The sequence below is a fragment of the Durio zibethinus genome, chromosome 14 (genome assembly GCF_047325235.1).
Source record: "Durio zibethinus cultivar Kanyao isolate XHJ-2024 chromosome 14, ASM4732523v1, whole genome shotgun sequence".
Lineage (NCBI taxonomy): Eukaryota > Viridiplantae > Streptophyta > Magnoliopsida > Malvales > Malvaceae > Durio > Durio zibethinus.
In genome coordinates, this window is record NC_143175.1 from 22,600,227 (window position 1) to 22,622,189 (window position 21,963).

Here is a 21,963-nt window from a genome sequence, read left to right on the forward strand (position 1 = left end):
CCATATGAGAAAATCTTTAAAATTAGAAATGACTGTAATCTTATCTTCAGTATTTGTATAGACTATGTTTACTTTTGAGATCACTCGGGTGGTTCTTTTTTTAGTATCCATATGAGAAAATGAGTTATTTATGCAAGATTTACAAGAAATTCACTCATGTTGTTGACTATGCCTAAGAATTGTTACACTTGCTTTTTGAAGAGATTTTCATTAGAAAATTTTTTAAATATCTTAGCAATATGAGGTTAAGCAATGTGCTGACCATCCTTCAAATGCATGCCTAAAAAGTTAATTTTTGAAGCACCAATGATCATCTTTTTCTCTAAGAGTAGTATCTCATACTATTGAAAAATCATCTGAAACTTATCCAATGCTGTGTATAAGATGTGACATCTGAAGATAAGAGTAAAATATCATCAATATAGATAAGTGCATGTTTGAGAATAAAGCAAAATCTTTGTCATCATTTTTTGAAATAATGAAAGAGAAAATTTTAAACCAAAGAGCATGACTGTCCACTGAAAATAGTGTTAAGGGATACAAAATGTCATTTTGTATTTGTCCTGTTGATGTATACCTAATTATCAAAATTTTGTCTTTAAATCAAACTTTGAGAAAACTTTTGCTTATAATATGTTTGCAAACAATGACTTTTTGTTGGAAAGAAAAAACTTATCATCTGTAAGAAAATATTAAAAGGCTTGTAATTAATCATCAATCTTAATTTTTTTATGAACTTGTTTCAATCTTTTGTTGACATAGAATGCTTCACACGCCTATTAAAAAAGGTTGGTTCAATTAAGCCTTGAGCTTGAAGTTGTGAACATTCTTGAATTGCTAGCTTTAAATGATTAGGATTCATTCTTGAATGACTAGCTTTTATGGGGTTTGACATTTTTATCTTTCTTGAAATAAAGAGAAATAAAGAATTTAGAGTTTTGCCAAAGTGGATATTTACATTTTTTGAAGAACTCTGAATGACTATATGCATATAAAATCTAAATGAACTTTTGCTTGAATTTTTCAAATAAATTTGTCTAGATTGTGAGAAGGATTGAAAGGTTTTTTCAAGGTCAAAAATAACTTTCAAACTTGATATCTTTTCCATTGAGTATTAAACCTAGTATATTGGTAATCACATCAAAACTAACAACTAGGTTTTTTTGTGAAAGTGATGATCTTAAAATTCTTTAGATTATTTGACAACCTAAAAATATTTAAAGGGTAATAAGGTTATTGATAAAGTCTATAGAGAATACATTCTCATAAGCGATTCTAAAGAAGGTTTTTTATTTTTTCAAAGGAATTTAGGTAACATAACAGGATTAGCTATGGTTTGAGTAGTACCTATGTCAAAAAAGACTGTAACTATAATAGGATGGGAGTGTTTATAGATAAAGATCTATACTAAGGCTTAAAGTATTTTTGGAGGTTGAAAGATTTGAATCTTTTAGAGTTATTGGACTAACATATACTCGAAACATTGATCATATGAATAGTAATATGTGTCTGAGTCTGAGTTATCATCATTATACTATTTGATCATAAACAATGATATCTCAATCTATTCATCATCAACAGAGAAGACTGATTATATGTTATCATATGAAAGATTAACACTAGAGATATTAGCAATATCCTATATCATAATTACTGACTTTCTATTTGACTTTGGGCAACTTTTTGCAAAATATCTTAGTTTACCACAAAAAAATATTTGTTTCCTTTTTACTTTAGGTCTCTTTTCTTTCTTTCAAATTTAAACTTTTCGAATCTTTTGGGCTTTTTCGTAGGTCTAAAAATTTTTTTAGGTTTCAAAAAGTAAAGGTTTTTGGGACATCTGATTTTTTTGAAATGTTTTTTTTTTTTAGTGATTGCAAAGACATTAATAATCTTTGGAAGAACATTTGATTTGTAGTTCTAAGGAGGAGTAAGAACATGATTTTTCTAACTTTTTATAGTTATTCACCACATTTGCAATGTATCTATGCTTTTTATAAATCTTATCAAGGGCTTTTATCATCATTTTGTAAATATCACCAAGATTCATGATTTTAATATCAAGAGATCTTAGGTTGAGCTGAGTCCTTGTTTGTTGGGCAAGTTTTTCTAAAACAAAATTGAGAAAAACTTACTTTAAGTTGACATAATCAAATCCACCAAGTATGTAAAAATACTAGAAAAACTATTGGTAATGTTTGTCAAGATCTTTTGGATAAAGTGAATAGCATTTTAACTTAAAAATTTGTTTTATGATTTTTTTCTAATCTGTGAGTCTCTTGGCCATAAAATATTATCAAAAACTGGGATACAGCTTCAGTGATTATTGGGCATTAGAGAAATTATATTTGTCTGTATTAACCAATATTATCCCAAAAATTTTTAAGGGTTTTAACCAATCTTAAGACAAATTTGATTAAAATTGTATTCATTGTAACATTGAGATTATAGTTTAATTCAGCAACTCCTAATGCGAGAAACTCTTGAAATCTTGAGGGCCATTTGGAAGGAGAAATATCATCAATTGTGGAAACTAAAAACTTTGATGTGGAAGGAGAAACATGTGTCTATGTTAGAGGAGGTTGTTGTTCAACATCCATGACTTCAAGATTATGTACTATTGGGTTATCTTTAGGTACTTCAACTATTGGTTTTGTCAAGAAGATCTGCGAAAATATTTCATCTGAATCATCTAAGTTATCTAACTCAATATTTTCCATTTGGGATTTTGTTTCATATTTGGTAAGAAAAATATCTTCAATGAAAAATTAAGGGATGTTCTCTTATGCTATTTGTTATAGCATTTCTGGAAAGATTTTTGGTGTAGGAGAAATCATGAGTTGTGTTAGAGATTTTGGTTCTGGTGTCGATTGAAGTATAAGGTTAGAAGGGGTAGCAACAAAGCTTAAGGTTGGTTTTGGTTTTGGAAGTTGTAAAAATGGTTATTTTGTAATTTGTTTAGGCTTCTAGTCATCTGACTATTTTTCTATGAATCTGTGAATCTATTTTTTAGTTGTTCCGAAGAGAAATTGTTCTAGTTGATCTAATATTAGGGTGAAGTATTGTCTTGGTTGTGATAGTGTTGATGTAAGAAGATGTTTGTACTAAAATGGTATGAAAAAAAGTTTTGGATGTGAGGTTAGAGGTGGGTTGTATGGTTGATAAGGAGGATAAGTATAAGTTTAATAAAGAGTGTCATGCATTCTAATGTTGATGGGAGTAAAAATACTATAATTGAAAGTTGTTTGTTGCTATTGTTTCAACGAAGCTGATTATGGAAATATGCAAGTTGAATCTTGAGACTTTTCATTTTTTTTCTCTTTCTGTGAAAGCATAAGTGAAGCCAGTGTTAGTTTTCATTCTATATATGAGTTCTCGATCTAGAATTATTATCCTTGATTGAATTTCAAGAATAATATTATAAAGATTGACTAGACTTTCGTCAAAATGAAAATTGACCTGGTCTAACTTGTTCTTTATTCTGGTCAAGTATACATTCTGTTGAAAAGAATTTTTAATTTTTCAATTTAAAAGTGCTTCTGTACGAGAAATACTTTTTTAGTTTTCATATTCATCTCTATTAGTGGAGTTTGAGATTTTTGGAATGTGTTTGTATTAGTCTCTAAGGAATTCTTGAAAAAGAGAAAAATCTGAATCATAAGATTAACTTAGTTACATCATACACATATAGGGTAAGAGTTTATTTGTTTTCGATTTTTGAGGAGCTTGGATTTTGAAAAGTTTGGAAAGTGTTTTTGTTTTTTAGGATAAATGATATAATAGTCAAACTTTCTTGAAGGTTCACCAAGGAGATCAACTTCAGGGTTTTCTTTTTCATATCTTTCTTTCAACTTTTGTTGTGAAGTCTTTCTTTTTTGTTTCTTTGAAGGGTTATCATCATCATCATCAAGTAAGCTTCTATAGCTGTCTTTTTGGCATCATTTGCATTTGCAATCAATATCCTAATAACAATGTCATTCTAGAGATCTGTATGCATATACAAGCTTTTCATCAGGCTTGAAGTGTGTAACTGGTATATTTAGTTCAACTTTACATCTTTGCATCATAAACTATGTAAGAAAGATAGTCGAAGTAGGAATCTCTTTTTCCTTTATTGTGATTAAACTTAATTGTCATAGTGTCATCTAGATTTGTCTTGTAGGTAGGATCAAAATATTTAATTGGCTCATCCTGTTTCCAAATCTTTTAGTAACTTGTTATCCATGACTTATGAAGTAAAGTAACAAGTTCTTCATTTTAGATCTATTTTAGAATATAAACACAACTGGATTTTCATCTACAGCTTTTAGCTTTACAAGTACAACATCACCAGAGTTAAGTAAAGGCAAGTTTATGGCTTGATCTTGAATTTTATATGCCATCTGGTAATGAAGGGTTACTTCGAATCCTTTCATCTTAGTTCTTACAATCTATATTTGAACTTTTAGAGCATTTAGCAGTGTTGGATCATAGAGAAACATATTGTAGTTTAGGAAGACTAAATAAAATAGTTTCAGCATTGAACGTCATCTCAACTATGCCTAATACTGCGTGTTGATAATCCTTGAATTTTGTATCCAACAAAACCATCATAATACAAGTAGGAATACCATTTTTACCATGAAAATTTAGTGCAATTTTAATAGCACCAAAATGAATGTAAGTATATCATTAGTCCAACCATTGTTGTGAAAATTTTTTAGGAATCTAAATAGTAAAAAAGTACTCTTAAAATCCAACTGGAAGAATACACTAATCAAACTTTGTAGATTGAACATATTCTTTTGAAGCTTAATATTTTGGTTTTAAAAGGGTTTTATGGATCTAGAAAAAAAAGTAAAAGCTTTTTAGAAAATAATACAAGGGTTTATAATGTGAAGATTTGTATCTTGGACTTTTTTGTTTTTTTAGCATATAATTAACCTTATAAAGAAAATCTAGCTTAGAAGAAGAAGCTTTTCTAATTACAGGAGAAGGAAGAAAAGGTAAACTAAATGAAGATTTAGAAGTAAAATGTTACAAAATACGATATTTTGAAATATCCATGAGAAAAAAAAATCTTTTGGCTTTTCTTATCCAACTCAGTATTAGAAATAAAATAAAATAAAAATTCTATATGGAGTGCGCTTTGATACCAAGAAATGAGGGACATAGCTTCTGTAATTGTTGGACATTAGAGAAACTATAGTTATCTATATTCACTAATATTATCCTAAAAATTATTAAAGATTCCAACCAATCTTGAGATAAATCTGATTAAAATTGTATTAATCATAACATTTGGATTGGAGTTTAATACCAAGAAAGGGGAGATCGATTGTATGTATCAAGGTAATACCAAACATAAGCAGTCACTAGTTCAAACATATAACTAAGGTATTCTACCTTATGTTTAAACTTGACACCCTCTTGGAATAACATCGAACTGATAACCTGACTTTTATGAAGACATGACTTTCACTATAGTAGCCTATTTCAAATTTCTTTGGTATAGTAACTTTTCTTTTCTTAGGTGGATCAATAGTCTTTTTGAAAATTCTACAAGGCATTCTGATGTAAAGGATTCATACTACTATGACAATTGCAGAGCATATTTAGCTTGTATTACTGTAAACCATGATATAAAAAACTTATTCTAATTTTGAACTTAACAACTAAAGAAGGAGGAAAGAATTACCAAAAGATATGGGAGTTTTTAGCCAAACATATTTATAAAAGAAGATTTCTTACAAAAGAGAACTTCTTTTAGAAGTTAGAGATACAAATTTATATAAGAGAAAAGTAAGTAAATAGTAATCAAATATGACTTATAATAATGATAATAGATCCATAACTAAACATAAAGCAATTGATTAAATTTAAAATAATAATAAAGTAGCTTTAATAAAGTAAAGGTAAGATTCTTTTTGCTTTATCAAATTAACTTTGGTAAAGTAGACTTGACTTAAATACGACATAAAGCATGACTTGACAAATAACAAAGTAGACATAAAGTTGACGCTAAAGTTGATGTTGACAAAAAGCTTGATGTGCCATCATCTTATCTTAGAGTCCTTGGAGGGATTTGAAAAGTATTTTTAACAGCATCACACATAATTATACATAATTAAACTGGAACAGAGGATTTTTTTTGTTTTATCACCATGACTGAATTTCTAACTGGAATAGCATCATCACTTAAACGAACTGTGGGCATGGTCTGGATAGAGATTCAAATGTGAATTATCTACACCTAAAATAAAATTATAACCCATATTTTCTAACTATTGGTCTGTGTCAAAATCTTTATATAAGTCTTGGGAATTTTACCATCCCATTTTTTTGATAACATCAAATAGAGTCCAATAAGGGTTTCATTCTATTGGTCCAGCACGATCAAGTTTTTTTTTTTTTTGGGAAAGATTCTATCCATACACCATCAAATCTTATTTCATAAATCGTTTTATCAATCTTATGCTGATAATTATATTCTAGAAGGTAATTTCCCTATGAAACATTATATTAGAGCTTTGGCCAATTTTGATTGAGAATTTTATGGTTCATCTTACATTTCTGTCGTTGAAACTCTGTGTATTTAGCAGGGTAGTCAAACAAAAAATATGACAATGAATAACCTTGTTAGCTATAAATTATCATGTAAGAAAAATACTATAGTTCATTTGCCAAATAACTACAAGATCTGTGAAAAATCATAATAATGTGAGGATTAGGAAAAACTTTAGTGTATCTTTCATAAGTTTCTATCCATTAAATCCATATGGGAATGGGTTGGATCCTTTGAAAGGAAAACTTAAGGTATTGATAACTGGTGTCTATCTTTTTTTTTTTTTTGTTGATGGTTGACTGGTGAAAAGTGTGAAGGAATCTTTTAAACTTTTAGAGTGAGAATTTTACAGCAATGTAGTAAAAGAGACAAAGGTATCATATGAAGCAAATAGTTTTTTTTTTTTAACCAAAATGGGTCAGAGAATTTGAAGAGGTGAATGAAATGATAGTTTGGGTGTATTTCAAAGGATTGAATGAAAGTGTCTCCAAATTTTTAAGTATCTTAGATTGGTATTTAAATAAGAAGTGTGGGGCTTTTTTATCAAAAGATTTGGTTGCAATCAATCTTAGTTATTCTAGAGGGAATTTTTCAACTAAGATGTTGAAGAATTCATCAGAAAGGTTAAATTCATCACGACGGTGAGGTTTTGTTGAAGGAAAAACAAAGGGGTGATTTAAAGATGAAGGTGAATGTGAGGTATTCATCATTGATATCAAGGGAATAATCTTCAAATAACTCAAAGGAGTTCTAGATAACATATTTGGGAGAATATTATCTTTTTTTTTATGTGCTGTGGTGAATGAGTACTTTAAAAACCTTATAAGCAATTGTGCATTTGGCATTTATTTTTTCTTGAAATTGAGCATTTGCTCAAAGGCTGACATATCTAGTTCTATGAGAAAGTGGTATCTAATAAAGTGAAATCTAAGTCTTTGGATTCTATATTTCACTGCTAAAATCTCTTTTAGTATAGAGTGAAAATGGATTTTTGAATTTTTGAATTTGCCACTTTTGTATCCACATATCTATCTAATTCTATCTTTTTCTTCGATAAGGATTGCCCACCAAAATTTGTCGTTTGCATCTGTCTACAATATCATTTTGCTATCCGAGGGAATCTTTAAAATTGAAAGTAACTGTGATTTTATCTTCAGCATTTGTACTGATTATGTCTACTTATGGGACCACTTAGGTGTTTCTTTCTTTAGTATCTATATAAGAGGATGAGTTATCTATACAAGATTTGAGAAAAATTCATTCATGTAGTTAATTATGCCTAAGAATTATTGCACTTGTTTTTTGGAGAAATTTTCATCAGAAAAATTTTCAAGTGTCTTAGCAATGTGAGGTTAAGCAATGTACTGACCATTTTTCAAATGCATACCTAGAAAATTAATTTTTAAGGCACCAATAATAATCTTTTTCTCTAAAAGCATTATCTTATACTATTGAATAATCATTTAAAACTTATCCAATAGCTATGCATGAGATGTAACATATGAAAAAAAGAGTAAGATATCATCAATGTAGATAAATGCATCATTAATGTAGATAAGTGCATATTCAAGAATTGGGGCAAAAAATTTTGTCATCGCTTTTTGAAATAGTGAAGGAATGACTTTTAAACCAAAGGGTATGACTGTCTACTGAAAATGATGTTAAGGGATGCAAAACACTATTTTGTATTTGTCTTGTGGATATAAACCTAATTGCCAAAATCCTGCCTCTAAATCAAATTTTGAGAAAACTTTTGCTTGTGACAGGTTTGCAAACAATAACTTTCTATTAGGGAGAGGAAACTTATCATCTGTAAGGAAAACATTAAGAGGCTTGTAATATGAATTTTTCACATACTTGTTTCGATCTTTTGTTGATATAGAACGCTTCACACGCCCATGGAAAAGAGGTTGATTCAATTAATCCTTGAGCTTGGAGTTATGAACATTCTTGAATTGCTGGCTTCAAATGATCTGGATTCATTCATGAGTGACTAGTTTTTGTAGGTTTGGCATTCTCATCTTTTTTTAAGGGAAGGGAAATGAAGAATTCAAGGTTTTACCAAAGTGGGTATTTGCATTTTTGGAGGAACTCTAAATGATTGTTTGCACACGAAATCTAAATGAAATTTTGCTTGAATTCCTAAAACAAATCTATTTGATTGTGAAGAGGTTTGGAAGGTTTTTCCAAGATTGAAAATAAAAAAAGAATTGTGATGATGTGGTTTAATTTTCTTACCGTTTCACTAACAGTGTCGATGTAAACGGTCAAAGGGCAAAAGAAAATATTTTGAAATAGGAGGGTTGAAAGTGTCTTTAAAATCAACAATTTTTTTTTTAGATTTAAAAAAAAAAATTAAAACCATACTTTGGTCATTGGAGCTTTGGATCACTTATAATTATTGTAATTATTGTAATGTAATTAATTATAATTTAATACTATATAAAATATTTTAAAAAATTATATAAATATAATTATAAAATTATAATAAAGAAAATTATAGATAAATTATTTTTATAATTGTGGGTTCCAATGAATGAACCAATCTTAAAGAGAATGAGCTGTTGCCGGCTTAGCCAACTCCCATGGCCATGTGTTTTGTTTCCCAAGTTATTGATTTGTTTTCTTGTGTTAGTTAGTGGCAATTCAATTTTTTTCCCAACTATTTCTTAATGGCTCAATTGATTAAAATGTTTTTAATTTGGATTTTTTATAAAATTTTAGAGTGCTTAATGTGATGCTAGAAAATTGAAACTTATGCATGTCTTATATATGTTTTTTCTTATCACTCATGTAAATATATATATATATATATATATGAACCCACCAAAAAAATCAAGATATCATTAAGCTTATGTTATTGTCTCATTTTTTTAAAATAAAAAACATAATAACTTAAAAATAACTTAAAAATAGTAAAAAAATTACTAGTATTATAATTTGACCCTCAAATTTAGTAATTTTAAGTAAAATTTATGTTACAATAATGTTTTCCAATTCATTTATGATTGGATATGGTATGTTGAAAATACTAATTATGATTATTAATAGCATTCATCATGGTAGATAGCAAGGTTAAAGAGTTTCAACAATATTTCATTAGATTTATAGGTTACTTTATTAAAGGCCACCCTAATTTGATTAAAAAAAAAAAAAACTAGCCTAAATTTAGGCTAAGTTAGTTAGATACATGGGTAATAAAAAGTGAAACCTAAATTGCATATTGTGACAAAGCCTTGTTTTTTTGGTGACAGACAAAGCCTCTTTATAAAAGAATGGTGCATATTAGTGAACTATGAGTATTGTAAAGCACAATTTTCAGTCGTTGGTTATTTATCTGACTCATTAGTTTATTCTTTTAACACAAAATTTTTCTCTAAAATTAGGTCGAGTTGGTTCATAACGCTTTTATTTATTAAAAAAATAAAATTTTGTGATTGTTGATAGAGTTCAATTCTTCATAATTTTAATTTTTAATTAAAAAAAGTTAGCAATTTTGCTTATTTATTGTATATATTTGTCACAAATTTTCAGATATAAAGGAGAAATGAAAGATAAAATTTGAATCATAAATTCAACCTTTTGAAAAAAGGAAAGTGATTGTTAGGTTAAAAAAAATGGCTAAAATAATAAAAGTCCTTGAATTTTATTATTTTATTTAAATAAATTATTATATTTTTATTACATTTAAATAAATTTTTAATTTTTATTGTACATCCAAATAAAATTTTTGATTTGTATCCTAATAATCCTTATCTTTTAATTTATATTTAAATAAACTTTTAACATAAATTAATTTTTTATTTGAAATAAGAATATACTTGAATATAAATTAAAAAATAAAAATTTATTTGAATATAATAAAAATATAAAAATTTATCTAAATAAAATAATAAAATTTAAAATTTATTTTAATATTTTAACCTAAAATAATTTAAAAGTTTTTTTTGTTTTTTAGACGCCATTCAATATTGATTAATCGGCTCGCATCTTAATCAAAGGGAAATTAAGGAAAGAAAATGTTGAGCATCCATCCAGAGGATTTATATTTTTTCATGTCAAGCAATAACAATATGGGAGATTTTTTTCCATCCAGAACTTAGTAATCTTTGATTTTGACATTTGTATTTAAAAAATTAGTTTTTTTTTTTGTTATAAGTTCAAGTCTGTTATTAGGTACGATGCTGTTGCATGAAGCCAGACTTGTCAATTTCAGTTTGAATATGATTAAAATCTGGCAGTTTCTTCGCCATCTTCACTGGTCCTGGAGGCCAATGACCATGGATTTAACCAATTTTTTTTTTTTTTTTAGGAAAATCGGATCACTAATCAATGAATATTTTACGATAATAAATTTTAAAAAATAACTAAAAAATTAAGCATTAAAAAGAGTATAAAAATAGTTTGATATTTTACTGAAATTAAATATAAATTAGATTTTTTATTTTTATTAAATATTTTGCATTAATCTAATTTGAAAAATAAAGAAATTTAAGAGTAATGCAATTAAATGACAAAATTTTCCTTAAATAAAAATGATTGAATTCATTAAGTAATTTTTTAAGAGCATTAGGTAACTTTATTAACTGTTTAAGATTCTCATTAATATTTTTTTTCATTGAAAACATTCTATTTAAATGATTTTTAAATAAGTTATTAAATAATCAATTAAATCTTGATTTAATAGTAAAGATAATGTCTTATAATCATGCGATTTTAGGTTTAAATCTCATTGTATACGGGGTTTGTCTCAACTTTATATTTAATTTATATATCTAATTATATTTTAATTTATTAATTTATTTATTTGTTTGATTATTCAGATATATAATACTTGATTATAATTGTAACTTATATTTATAATTTCATTAAAAATAAGTTATCGAATACATTAAATATTACAAAATTTCAATAATTTATCAAACTCATTAATATTCTAATTTCATTAATATTTCCTTTTCTAATTTTGGAGCTATACAAATGCTCTAAGTACACTTCTTGGAGGGCAATTTATCATGCTTTAAAAACTTGAATTAAAACTCACTAATATATTTAAGTGGTATTACTATTTTATTTTATAATTTTGTAATTAAAGCAAACGAATGAATGAATTTATATTGCTATCACATTTTTTGTGCTAAACTTTTAAAATACATATAGATGGGACATATGGTTCATCAAATTATACGGTAGGATCTTACACTGTATTTTGAAATAGAATTATGTAAGAATTAGGAAGTATTAATCCACAACTTGATTGTTCATTGAATGGAATTAATAAAATTAGAATAGAGTTAATCATGAGCCTAATATATGAAATATGTCAAATAGATCGTGCATCATGGGATGAATTATATATTTTCAAATGGTACAAAATTCTTTGGGGTCGGTGGGTTTTTAATTATAATAATTTTTAAAAAATAAATTTTTATTTTTATTTAATTAATTCATATAATTATTTTTAAAATTTTAATTTGAAATTCAAATATCAATACTTGTATACAGTTCTTTCTCTTATCTTCAAATTGTAATTTATTTTGTATAAAAAAATTATAATCTTTAGAAAATCTTTCAAAATAAATAAATAATAAAAGAAACACTGCAACTGTTGCAGCAAAGTAAGAAGAATTTAACGTATATACTCTTTTGTTTACAATAGAGATGGCAACAATTCGCATTATTTCAAAGGAAATGGTTAGGCCATCTTCCCAGGAAGTTATTCTTCGGAAGCCATTCCCAATTTCATTACTAGATCAAGTGATTCCAGCACATTATACCCCAATCATCTTCTTTTACACCAAACCTAGTGATTCCCATTTCGACAGTGCCCAAGTCTTGGAGCAATTAAAGAAATCCTCTCAAAAGCCTTGGATCAGTTTTATCCTTTGGGTGGTCGGACAATTGACAACCTCTACATTGGTTCCTACGATAAGGGAGTGCCATATGTTGAAGCCAGGGTGAACGGCTGCTTATCTGATTATATTGAGCGAACAGATCAAGTAGAGACACTAAACCATCTCTGTTAGCCCAAGCAGTAAATATACGACCAAGAATGAAGCCAAAATTACCAGGTCATTCCATTGGGAATCTGGTTCCCGTCTCAATTGCCACATATAACTCAGTTGAGAACGACATAGAGTTACATCACTTGGCTTATTTGGTCAGTGAAGCAGTGGAAAGTTTCATCAATCAACTGGGCCTTTTTCAAGGTGAAGAAGGGTTAAAATTTATGAGTGAGCAACTGAATCAGGTAGCAGAATTTGCATCACAAGGAGACATAGATTTTTATGGTTTCTCTAGTTTTTTGAATACTCTGGATGGAAGTGAAATGGATTTTGAATGGGGAGAGCCGAAATTGTTGAGTCTTGCGGGGATCGATCGTCGTTATCATGCGTATAGCAATCCCATTGTTCTGAAAGAGATTGGACAGCACTAGGCCATAGAAGCATGGATTACTTTAGACGAAAAAGTAATGGATATATTGGAACAGAATCCTGACTTCCTCGCATTTACTTCTCCAAATCCTTACTACAACAGAAGTAATTTCCACACTTAAAATCATCGTTGTGTACTTGTCAAGACTGCATTTCTTTCTATTCAAATGGTCGGTTTGTGTTGCTACAGTGAGTGCATGCCTCAAATTCGATGGATGGTGGTAAGTTTTCATCTAAAGCGTTTAATATCTATTTTAGTTGTCTGTCGCAGAATGAAATGGGTTCCACCTGTACAACAAGAACGTGTACCATGGGATGAGTTATGTGTTTCCTAATGTTACACAAGTTCTTTCTGTTCAATTCATATGATTAATTAAGGTTTTGTTTAGTTGATGCTTTACCTTTTTTATTTTTTACCTTTTCAAGTTGTAAGACTGATATAAAATTTTATGTTCCGTTTGGTTAATGTTTTTGTTACTTGTTTTATATTTAAACAGAAAAAAATTAATACGTGCATCGCGATAAATGATATGAACTTTACTAATGACTCTCATATAAGAGTTAAATTACATAAGAAATAAGAAGGCAAGACTTCTCTGCCTTCTTTGGTTTTTATAACATGAAGAAAATGTATAATTCATTTATTGCATACATAATTATTGTAAGATCTAGCTATTAGGTGAAGAACACATCCCTCTGCCCTTCATAACATGCCTCCTTAAACCAGGAATGTGGACATTTTTTATATAATCTTTCCAATCTATGCTTTCCACATCAAATCCAAAGTTTCTCTTCTCCTCTTCAGACATCATCTCCATTAGTCTCTCAGTGTTGCTGTTGTCAAACCTGTGATATTCATCTATGTCAGTTTTTGTTTTTCACATCAATGAAACAAATCCAAACAAAAAGTAAATAAAAGTTGTTGGCTCAACAAGATATAAGTCAACAATGATTGGTTACGCATTTTCTGTTTCTCATGTATTTGTCTAGAGTTAGGCAGAATTAGAATTCTCCTGTCTTTCAATTGTAAATTTGTTGTTTCCCTGACTGACCAAGATTTGAACTTGCAGGACGCAATGTAAGATCCATGACCGAACAGAGATTAATGCAACAATTGACTTACCTTCCACCATAGAATGTGTATGGCTCATATATATTAGCCAAGTACTTTGCTTGCTCCACTGACTTCCTGCATATTGTTTCAAGCTTCTGAGACAGCTTTCCGTTCCAAGATGCCACTTCTGTCAATCCAGTTCTCTGAATGGCATCTCTCCAGAGGTGAGCAGAGAAATCCTCCATGGAGTTGAACAGCTTCATTGACGGAACATGGATTGGGCTACCCCTTGAGTCCAGAAAAGGTGAGGAATTGTAGTGCTCATGGAGCATTCTGGCTAAATCCCGGAAAACAAGTGGATTTACAACTGATGATGCAATGTGGTAGATGTTAATATCTGGTTTTGGGGTCATTCCATGTCTTGCGATGGCTGCCAACGTTGCATTGACAACCATGTCCGCTGGAACCTGTAATCCGTCATGGTAAGAAAGCAATAAGCCTTCAAGAGTTTTAAATAAAATGTGAGGGATGGAGGTTTTTCCACTATTAATTCATCAAACACTAGAGTACGAAAAATTGATGTGTGAATTAGATAACGATTACTTACAACATCAAGTACTCCATTCGGATCAACCAGGAAACCTGTTAGCTGCCCTTTCCCATAGCATAACACTATTGGATCCATCATCCTAAGAGAAAAAGAAAAGGGTATCTCAAATTTTGTCAGAAATAATTGCATCATATTAAAAGTTAAATAAGAGATACCTATTTCCCTCCATCCATCCAGGGAATGGTTCTTTGCAGGTGCTCTCAATAACACTAGGTCGAATTATTACTACTGGTATTTCTCCCCTCATGTTATTGATGATCATTTCTCCCATAGCCTTCGTATATACATACGTGTCTTGCCATCCGTATTTTCTAGCCCTGAACAGGTGTTAGTCATCATTCTTTTGTCTTATAGAAACAGAAAACTTACATTATTACAGAGGAAATGTAGAAAAAAAAATTACTTGTATATTACTTACTCCTTATGAAAAGTATGTATAAAATTTAATAGTATGATTCTAAATGTTTATTGATTTATTCTCCTGCTTCTCAAGCTCAAACCACTAGGAAAAAAAGAGAATGAGAAATCTCACCTTTCCAAACCCAATTCTTTCATTTTCTGAGCCACTTCACTTTCATGACAACCTTCCTTGGAATTTCGAGCCAATGCTAACTCATCTTCAATATCTAACTCAGGTATGGATCTTGGTGTGGTTTCAGAAATTAAATTTTCCCTTGCAATGCAATTTCCTATGTCAAATGGCTTTTCCATAATTCTTCCTTGTCTCTGGCCATTAACATATGCTGCACATTAAATAGAAAATTTCTGCTTATCGGCAAAGATGTCCATAAATATCCAAGTTGCTTCTGGAATCAAAGAGTGCAAAAGTAAACATAAAAACTGTACAAGATTTATGTAGATGTTAGATGAGCCACAAATCATCATCTCCAAATTGACACTAGAAATCAGTTGTTCTTGAAGAAAATTTTCTCAAAGCACAAGAGTTGTCACACTTTAAATTTGATACTTGCCTGTTGATACTTGCAAAAAGAGTTTAAGTTTCTTGCACTTATTGGCAAAACCAATGAGGTGGCATGCTCCTCTTGTATTTATATCTATGGCAACATCATATCTGCAATTCAATAATGACAACTATTGATTAAATTTGCTGTAGTAATGATCTTATTCTTATAAGTTCCACAATCTTAGATATAAGATAAAAAACTATAACCTTTCATCAAAAGTTGTATTAGCTGCAGAATTCACAATTATGTCGACTTCTTTTGCAATCACATCAGCTAAATCACCATCCAATCCAAGATCAGATTCACATACATTTCCTACCACAGGGACCAGTTTGCTCAACATGAAATTTTGGTAATTATTGCCATATGTTTGTTGTAGACGCTTGAAAAGCTCTGCATTTATGATCTAAAATAAAACAAAAAACTAAAATTTGATTCAATACCAGGAAAAATCACTCAAACATGTGAGCATCAATCAGCATAAGCAACAAAAGACACAATTATACGTAACCTACTTCACTTTTCAATCTTTCCATTGCAGCTTCCTTATTTTTGGCCTTGATCAAGAGAAATATCTTCCCAACATCAGGCACAGTTCTTAAAATCTTCTCAATAAGAACTGCATATTATTAACAAAAAAATAAGAATGAATGAATAAAAATGCTTCTTGAAAAGATTATAAATTTTTGGTAAAAACTGTCTACTAGTAATGTTAAGTTATGGAAGTAAAATGCAAATAATGAGTAGAAAAATATACCTTTGGCAAGAAATCCAGTTGAACCAGTAATGAAAAACTGCTTTCCTCTAAGAAACTTAACAATGCCAATGCCCTCTTGCAGCCCCACTAAAGAAATAGTTGAACCACCATAAGGCACCAAATCTTTGACTGCAATATCTGCCTGTTTATTCCCATTTGGATTTGGTGACACAATTAAGCTTCCTGCATCCATAATAGCTGCACTACTATCAGCATTAACTATTTTCAATCTTTCTTTCAAAACTGAAGAAACCCCATTAGTCTTCCAAGCATTGCCACCTCCTTGGCAATGCACAAAAATGTTTTTCTTCCTCCACGAGTTACATTTATTTGAAACACTTGCAACTTTGTTTGGTGCAACAGAGAAAGAATTGAGGAACAAGGCCCCCATCAGGATACAAGAAGAGGAGAAGTTTAGAAGAAAGAAAGTATGATCAACAAATTAAAGCATTCTTGGTAGTTAAAAGAAAACGGCTGGCTTAACAACTTAGCACTAGTAAACTAACTGTTGCCTATGTAAGAAAAAAAGGAGAAATAGTTTGGTTTTGAATCATAAAAAGAGATTGAAAGGAGTATTAAAAAGAGCAAGAAGAATGGGGTGAATTTAAGGGGAAAAGGAGATGAGAGTTAGGTATACTTTAATATTTATTTCATCTTATTTAAAGAGAGTTTTCATGCAAAGGCTCTCTTTATGCCATTTCTTTCAACAATCACACTTCTCATCAAGGACTAAGATGGCGGGAGTTTTTTTTTTTTTCTTTCTTGATCTTCTTTTATTATATATCTTGGGTGAATTATATTTAACTATTTGGAATATTTTGGATTTAAAAATGTTAGCAAACAAAGGGTGTGGGGATGAGGATGAGGTGAGTAGGCAAGCAAAGATTGGGGCTTATCTCATAGTATGTTGGAATGGGGATGGGATTTTCGCTCCTCCCCCAATTAACTCTTTCATAGTAATAAAATCCTGGACAGTAGCTATTGGTAATTTAATTATAGCCCATATCGATATTCATTCATCTACTAGGAAACTTTACTGTGAAAAACATCATTTCATTTCCAGTACATCTTTTACGAGAATTGAGGTTAGAGGTTCGAATCCCGCTACACGTCTAACATATTTAATTTGGCTACTCTTACTAGCTTCAGAATTTAATTTGGCTAACATATTTAGCTCAAATTTACTCTGCCTGAATAATTAAGGATCAGGACCGCAGCAGTTTCCCACATGGAAAATGATTGCAATTCCGATTCCCTTTCATGTAATGAAGAAAATATCATGAAAAGGAAAAAGGGCTTGTCCGAACCAACCTGAAGTTGAATTCAGATTCCACCATTTTCTGTTGTTTGAAAAATGTAATTATACATTTAAACCGTTTCCATTTAGGTGCTCTTAAGAAACTCTCAAATTACAAGCAGCCCTGTACAAAAACACACGAAAAACAGAGTACATCCCTTTACCTAATCTCTTTACTACAGTCAGAAACAACAGACATATGAGTACATTCTTCTAAACCTTATTGAGCAAACACAAAAACACTCATTAGATCAGAGGTAAAGATCATACGCCCCTTAATCACCAGACAAACATCTCAGACAATTGCACTCGAAACCAAAGCCTTGAGACAAGAGACTTTGTCTAGCATGACAACTCACGCTGGCATCAATATAGCATATCCGAAGCTCTTCACCTACAAGATTCCCGAGAAGAAATGTCATTAAATGAATCAGGATAATTTTGGTGCCAATAGTAAAGTCAGCCTAATGGCTTCCAAATGGAATCAGACCAGGATAAAAGTATAAATAAATATGTAAAGCCAGCAGTAGAAAACAAACCTTCATCAATGTCACGGAGTGCCTTCAATTTTGCATCAGCATTCTCTATCCATATGATGTGTGTGTTGGGATCTGTAACTCAATACTAGTAAATCACTTTGTTTTTTAAATACAACTATCTATCGCAAAACAACAATATGGCTTCATTCCATTCGCATAGCACATATAAGATACTTTATTTGTTTTTAATCAACCTTTTAAAGTGGCTTCATTTCAATTTATATGACCTCATATACATATTCATTCATCATCCTAAGCTCTTTTTCCCTTTTTGATAATCAAGTTTAGGACGCAGGTTTTTGAAATTAGGACCTCCTTCAAGAAGAAACATGACTACTGATTAGTTTGAACTGTTGAAGTGGTAAAAATTAAGATATCCACATTTCATTAAAATTCAACTTGCTGCTTGCACAATCAAGGTTATGGTTGACAAATTATCCGTCCCTATCAGTAGACATTTTTTTTTTTTGAAACAGAGAAAAGAATGAAAAAAGCTCTTCGCTAATTCTAGAATTAATCATGGTAAATGATGTATACTGAACAACATACAAAACTGTAATCACTGGTAGAGAAACAAGAAAACCTACCACAATCATGATTGTAAAAGGATGGAAGCATGTAAATAGCATTTCCTACTGCAGCTTCAGCTTCTATGGAGGCTGCAGCTAATGAAAGAAGATCTTCATATGCTCCTCCAGCCAAATCAATGCGAAATGCATTGATACGAATTCTTGCAAGCACAGCAGTGTACCATTGTTTTGTTAAGACTTTCTGATGTCAAAGACAACTGCTTTCTCAGAAAGCAATCAGCATAGGACCATGAAAATAAAAAACATACAGGAAACGATATCCATGTATTTCTTATAAGTGGAGGATACAATATGTACGTTCATCTCCCATATTTGCCTTTGTGAAAGCATTTCTTAGCAAACAGAATCCCTCTTCCATCTGAAATTATCGCCATACACACAAAAAGAATTAGTGCATACCTAGTAACTGTTATCTTGTATATAATGATCATGAAAAGGGTAAGAAGACAAATAAAGTCTTTTGCAGAATCAAAGTCGGAAACATCTGAGATAGTAGGAAAGATGTAAATATCAGAAGCTTCTTGAAGGATGAAGGCAAAGGAAGCACATACAAACAAAAAAAACAACATGGAGAATTTGATAGTTCATGAAGGAAACAACATTACTTATTCAAAGCCATTTTACTCATTTTGAAGTAGACTATAACCAGATTACCAAATATACTACTCTACTTGATCTGCCAGTAAGATGCTTGTCATTTGGGGAATTTATAAAATTACTATTAGTCCAAAATGGAAATATGGTTTTCACCTTTAAAATCATCCTTTGAGTTAAGCTAGCTGGTTGAAGTATGTCAACAATGTCAGCAGGTGCAGCTCCTGATATGACCATACAAGCTAACCGCTTTACCAAGAGGGGAAATTTCAGACCTTGGGTCCTTAACAAAGAGAAAATTGGAAGTAAGAAAGCAAATGCTCCAAATTATCATGTAATGCTTTAGGGTTCTATCTCCAGCATGAATAGCAGGGTTCTAAGGCACAATAGAAAAGAAAATACTTGCAAAGAAATAGATTGCACATGACAATGTACTGCCTTTTGGCTAGCAAGAGAACATAATATTAGGCACATTTAATGGTCTAATCACTTTCTAAATGGATTTTTTTTGTTTCAGAGAAAAAAATTAATACACCTTTTAAAAGAAGAAAATGCTGAAAAAGACAACCTAAATAAATTGCGTACTCTAAAATATGTATCATCATAGGTATAATTCCGTGCCATCAAAAACAATAGACACTGTCGTGCAATGTTGCATTCTCTTGCATTTTAAGCAACGGAACTGTTATTAGGAGGGGGGAAGAGCTTGATGCTCAAAAGACGCCAAGTAGGAAATTCTTTTCCTTAATGGTAGATGGTACCACACATACACAGTAGATATCTATAATCAGCCTGTAAACTCTTTGTGGTGACCTGGTGGGCTTTTGGATGAACAATTAGGGATTTTAGGGCATTGAATTTAAGAGGGAGGCATGAATGTCTTGCACTCTCACCCTCCCCTGCCCTTATTCTATCCAATCCAGAGACCACAGACATCTCTACATTTTTCCTTAGTAATCCCATTTGTTACAAGAAACATGCTGTAATCGACTTCCAAAAGATGTTACTAGCTTGCCAATTTATTAAAATCATAAAAAACCAAATCCCCATCTTCTATAAACCTAATATTCTCAACTTTTCATGGCCTAAGCCCCTGCAAAGTGATTATTGGCAAACTATTCAATCTATCCTGCAGCACAGAAGAAGAGAACAGAGAAATGAGGCATATGATTCATAGACAAATGAAGGAAATCACAGCAACGCCCTAGTAGAAGACTTCTAAGCGAACTTTCTTACCTGCAATAATCATCAAAATCTACCCAATCTGCTTTCTTCTCAACATCATAAAACACCTAAAATCAATGCCAACTACAAATTAATAGTACAAGACCAAAAAAAACAAAAACAAAAACAAAAAGCTCATCATTCAACTTCCTAATTCAAAATTAAAACGAAACAATTTTTTTATTGCCTCTTTATTTTACAATTTGCTTTAATTTATAATGGCTTGCAGTTAAATGATCAAACAACTGGTGGGTGTCCTACTCAAAAGACTTTGCCTAACTCATTTTTCAACTAATTTATTAGTGGTTACCAAATAAAAACCCCACATAGAAACAATAATAATAGAAAAAAGTAAACCCATTTAACCTTGGAGCTTTCTTTGCACTTTTCACAGCAAAAGGAAACGCCTTGAGATTGAGACTCGGTAAAAGGTTTCATCTTTTTGAGGCAAAAGTAACAGATAGTGTCAATGGCAGAGAGGGAAGGATGAGAGACGATAGGTTTAGCAGAGTGGATAGTGTCTCCGGCACGGATTTTCCGAGTGGCGAACACGCCTCGACCTGCTGACTCTGTGAGTGCAACTCTGATCGGAGGCGGAGCGGGCCCACTCGACTGCGTCTGATTTTCGTTAGGTGGGGTAGTGGTGGTGGCGGTGGAAGAGAACGCAACAAGTGCGTTTTGGGAATGAAGGATTTTGAAGCGGCATAGCCAACGGCTATAAGAGCTCAAAGTCAAAGTCAGTGGTGACATTATTTTCTGGTATTAGTTGAAAGCTATTCCTTCTTTCATATCATCATAATACTTTATGAGACGAACCTAATGCTACCGCATTTGTTTTTATGAAAAATTTTTCATTGTTTTTAATATATTATTTTAATAAAAATAATTCACACACAAAATATTATAAAAATATTAAAATTAAAAAAAATAGATCCAGTATTCCATGTATTCTGATTATGCTTTGTTGTTGATTTTGTGTTATGTTAAGAGTGTTGTAATTTTTTTAATTAATTATTTGATTAAATATATGATTTTTTTCAATGTTTATCCTAAATTATAAAATTTTCCTGTAAAAACATTTTTAAAAAGTAAATAAAACTAAAAAAATTATAAATTTAATGAAATGATTTTTATTTCATTTTTTTTGTTTTTTTTGTTTTTATGTATTTTTACATTTCTATTTATTATTACATTTTTAAAATTTTTAATTTTGAGTTTTGCTAATGATCTTCTAAAGGCACTATTTCAGATTTGTTAAATTATTATGAGAAATGTTAATTAGTATTTAATGACACTTGTCCTTAAAATGATATTTAAAGAAAGAAATATGTAATTAATGTATTTTTTTAATTTAA

General features: G+C 30.4%; 2 protein-coding genes across 3 annotated transcripts; both read right to left on the bottom strand.

Annotated features, from left to right (window-relative positions):
• Nucleotides 1–13,224: 13,224 nt before the first annotated feature.
• Nucleotides 13,225–17,474, bottom strand: LOC111295223 (fatty acyl-CoA reductase 2, chloroplastic-like). The gene is made up of 9 exons (XM_022888626.2): nt 16,365–17,474; nt 16,123–16,226; nt 15,814–16,013; nt 15,614–15,714; nt 15,175–15,385; nt 14,798–14,959; nt 14,640–14,721; nt 14,102–14,499; nt 13,225–13,824 (listed from the first exon to the last, which is right to left on the bottom strand). Exons 1-9 carry the CDS (start codon nt 16,753–16,755, stop codon nt 13,647–13,649), a joined length of 1,827 nt encoding a protein of 608 aa, XP_022744361.1. The 5' UTR covers nt 16,756–17,474; the 3' UTR covers nt 13,225–13,646.
• A 170-nt stretch (nt 17,475–17,644) lies between these two features.
• SDG38 (SET domain protein 38) lies at nt 17,645–21,483 on the bottom strand. 2 transcript variants are annotated; one of them, XM_022888624.2, is made up of 7 exons: nt 20,975–21,472; nt 20,621–20,676; nt 19,541–19,667; nt 19,079–19,148; nt 18,788–18,967; nt 18,201–18,272; nt 17,645–18,055 (listed from the first exon to the last, which is right to left on the bottom strand). In XM_022888624.2, the coding sequence occupies exons 1-7, from the start codon at nt 21,356–21,358 to the stop codon at nt 17,937–17,939; spliced, it is 1,008 nt and encodes a 335-aa protein (XP_022744359.1). In that variant the 5' UTR covers nt 21,359–21,472; the 3' UTR covers nt 17,645–17,936. The 2 variants fall into 2 exon arrangements, with proteins under 2 accessions (XP_022744359.1, XP_022744360.1); XM_022888625.2 differs by lacking the exons at nt 19,541–19,667; nt 20,621–20,676 and having other exon boundaries at nt 20,975–21,483.
• Nucleotides 21,484–21,963: the final 480 nt, after the last annotated feature.